General features: G+C 42.0%; 1 protein-coding gene across 18 annotated transcripts in view; it reads right to left on the bottom strand.

Moving 5' to 3' along the window:
• The window catches only part of Map4 (microtubule associated protein 4), a 151,812-nt gene that overhangs the window by 105,494 nt on the left and 42,441 nt on the right, over window positions 1-3,877 (bottom strand). For all 18 annotated transcript variants that reach the window (XM_021173055.2, XM_029481528.1, XM_021173057.2 and 15 more), the window contains exon 2: window positions 665-906. In XM_021173055.2, the coding sequence (XP_021028714.1) occupies window positions 665-887 (223 nt within the window). In that variant the 5' untranslated portion in view covers window positions 888-906. The remainder of the gene's footprint in view (window positions 1-664; window positions 907-3,877) is intronic.

Genomic DNA, 3,877 nt, shown 5'->3' with positions numbered 1-3,877 from the left:
TTTGGTTTTTTCGAGACAGGGTTTCTCTGTGTAGCCCTAGCTGTCCTGGAACTCACTCTGTAGACCAGGCTGGGCTCGAACTCAGAAATCCGCCTGCCTCTGCCTCCCAAGTCACAGCCAAGTTATTAATAAAGCTGCTCTTTCTTAAAGGCTTTAAGTGTGTTTTACTCCAAACCTGGGATCACCCAACAATCTGATTCCAACATAAGCTGGAATATACGCACAAAGTTAATGCATTTAATTTCACAAAGCTATGTTCCAATAAAAGAATCAGCAGGAATTTTAATAGAGGAAATTATGAAGCAGGATAGATAGTATAAAAACATTACAGAAGATACTAGGATTAAGTTGTCACCAGCTTCATCAACACTGATTAAACTAAAGAGCAATGTGTCATCCTTGATTTCTTTCTTCCTCTTTCTTTTTTGGTTTTTTCAAGTCAGGGTTTCTCTGTGTAACCCTAATTGCCCTAGAACTCATTCAGAAGACCAGGCTAGCTGGCCCTTGGACTCACGGTGATCCACCTGCCTCTGTCTCCTGAGTGCTAAGACTATCCTTGATTTCCAATAGAAACTTCAAGTGACTAGTGTACATCAGAACCTCAGCGGTGACAAGCCATGACCCCACCCTGCATCTGAATGTTCCTTTCAGCTTAAACACCTACCTTCAACCTGGCTGGTGTCTAAGCAGGGTTTCTTTTTGGATTCTGAGTTCCCGGTTTTCTCATCACCATCCAGGAGAGGAATAAACTCAGTTTTCTCCACAGTCTCTCCCACAATGTCATCATAGGGCTCTGCCTCCAGTGCAGCCATGAAGTCTCGCTTTATTTCTCCCTCAATTTCTGGAGGTGGTTCTGTCAATGCATCCACAAGACTGAGGTCGGCCATTCTGTACCACTGCGACTGCCTGTTAGGGGCAAAGAGAAGTCTCACGTGAGCACTGTAAATGAGATCACATTTCTAGAGCCTCTCATCAGTTGTTTTCAAGTAAAATTTACATCCAGCAAACGCTTTTTAGATGGTGAGAAAATTAAAGCCCAGGCCCAATCAATCACCACTGCTGCGGACACAATCCACATTTCTCTCCACAGCAGAAAAGTCAAGGCACTCCCATTTGTAACACTAGGGTACTTTTTACTAATTTGAGACCGGATCTTGCTATATGTAGCCCAAGCTAGCCTAACTCACAATGAATCTTCTGCCTCAGCCCCCACAATACTCAGATTACATGAATGTGTAACCAAACCCAGCTGTTTTTTATTAATACAGAAAATAAAGCACGGGGGCTGGTGAGATGGCTCAGTGGGTAAGAGCACCCGACTGCTCTTCCGAAGGTCCAGAGTTCAAATCCCAGCAACCACATGGTGGCTCACAACCATCCGTAACGAGATCTGGCGCCCTCTTCTGGAGTGTCTGAAGACAGCTACAGTGTACTTACATATAATAAATAAATCTTAAAAAAAAAAAAAAAAAAAAAAAAAAAAAAAAAAAAAAAAAAAAAGAAAAGAAAGCACAAGCCACATGCCTTAATCCCAGCATTCAGGAGGCAGAGAGAGGCAGGAGGATTTGAGTTCAAGGCCAGCCTGATCTATATCCTGAGTTCCAGGCCTACACAGAGAAATCCTGCCTCAAAATTAACCACCCCTAACCCCAGCCACTGCCAAAATAATAAATAAATAAAAAATTTCAGTTATAGTCAGTAACATTCACATCAGCTCTTAAAGGAAACCTAATCTAACTCAGGTCCTCTGGAAGAAGTGGCAGTGCTCGTAACTTCAGAGCTATCTCTCCAGCCCGTAAGTTGAATCTTTTGAAACTCTCATAATATCTTTTCTACTACCCATGTTTTCATTTCCAAATCAGGTCACAGAATAGTTTTTAAAAAAATATACAAGAACAGACTATTTCTATAAAAAAGACTAAATCAGCCGGGCGTGGTGGCACACGCCTTTAGTCCCAGCACTCGGGAGGCAGAGGCAAGCGGATTTCTGAGTTCGAGGCCAGCCTGGTCTACAAAGTGAGTGCCAGGACAGCCAGGGCTACACAGAGAAACCCTGTCTCAAAAAACCAAAAAAAAAAAAAAAAAAAAGACTAAATCAGGCAAGGAAAGCCATCTTATCAAAAGACTATGTACAAAACCTTTTCTTGGGCTGAGGACTGCCTCATCATTCACTTGTAGACAGCTGAGTCAATAATGACCACACTCAGCACTGCTATGCCAGTATGAAAAACTGCTTCAGCCACCAAGATGGCTCACTTGCCACATAGCCTGACAACCTGAGTTTGAGCCCCAGATTTCTATGTGGAGGTGGAGAAAATCAACTTTTCATGAAGATGTTCTTTGGCCTCCACATGTATGCCAAGCACATATATATCATATACATACTAAGTAAAAATTTAAAACAAATGACTTGATAATAAATGTATGTTTTGAGTGGAAATATCCTGTGGGTAGATAAAACCATTCCCAAAATCCATATTTTTATATTATTGAATGAAGATCCTAGTGCCAGGGTGGGCCTTCTCTAGGAGATGGGCTAAGAAGGCCCTGTAGCTCCCAAAACATACAGGCCACTGCTACTATAAGATTTGTGGCCCATTCCACAGAGGAAAACCCATACATGGTACTGGAACCCTGTACCATGTAAAAGGCCTAAGGCAGATAAGCCCATAGGCTCGAGTGGGGAAGCTAAAGCTGTTGTTTTAATAAACAGACATGCCACACCTGTCAAACTGCCTGAATATTTAGTCTGAGAAGCTTCTTCTTTCAATGGGTAGCTATTACTGCAGACTCATACTGGTCAAACTGCTGGGAAGAAGTGAGTGCTGAATGCTCGGCCCTAGAGCACCAATATCAACCCCACAAGGCACAGGAAACATCAAGGAAGAGGGGGTAGAAAGAATGAAAGAGCTGTAGAAGAGGGTAATGTCTTGTGGAAAGGGCCATCTTCGAGGCATGACATGGCTGTTACACTTGGCCCCCCACCCCCATCGGCTGTGATTTCTTGCAGAAGACCTGCACAAGATTAAACCTGTTAACTCTCAGGAGGCCATACTACTTCTTCAAGATTTATACATGGTTAATGGCTTTCAGGGGAGACGCTCCTGAAAATTGCCCATACTCCTGTAAGATCAACCTCTCGAGCAGTCTCCTGTAAGTAATCAAATTCATTGGGTCTTAAAATTTTAAACTAAACAGAAACTACAAAGATCTTCTAACTTATTGCTAATTTTTTTGACAAAAGAAGCAAACATTTTTACCAGCATGCAAAATGCTGGAGGAGGTTTATCTATCTATACAGAGAAAAACATTAATTATATATTTTTATATTTTATAAAGAAAAATAACAAAATTAATTTAGTATTTATTTTTGGGGGGGCAGAGACATTGTATCACACAGCTCAGGCTGGCCTGGTATTCACAGCAATCCTCCTGCCTCAACTTCCCAAAGGCTGGGTGGGATTCCAAGTATAAGCCATTATATCTGACTTAAATAGCTAATTTATATAGACCTGCAAATAAAATCCTTTCCCTTACCCCTACCTACCCACCCCACCCCCCAAAAAAGCTGCTTTAGGGCCTGGAGAGATGATGTAGCTACTAGGAACATAAGCTGTTCTCATAAAGGACTGGATTCTGCAGCACCCATATGATGGTTTACAGTCATCTATATCTCCAGTTCTACACAGACTCTTCTGACCACTACAGGCCAGGCACACACATGGTACACATACATACATACATTTAAGCAAGTAAAAAATATAAAATAAATTTTAAGAGAACTGTTTCTCTTTCTTTTCTTCCTCTCCTCCCCTCTCTTCTTTCCCCTCTCTCTCCCTCTCCCACGTGTGTGTGTGTGTGTGTGTGTGTGTGTGTG

Source organism: Mus caroli, chromosome 9, assembly GCF_900094665.2.
Source record: "Mus caroli chromosome 9, CAROLI_EIJ_v1.1, whole genome shotgun sequence".
In the NCBI taxonomy this organism is placed as follows: Eukaryota; Metazoa; Chordata; class Mammalia; order Rodentia; family Muridae; genus Mus; species Mus caroli.
This window is presented reverse-complemented; position numbering and strand designations above follow the sequence as displayed.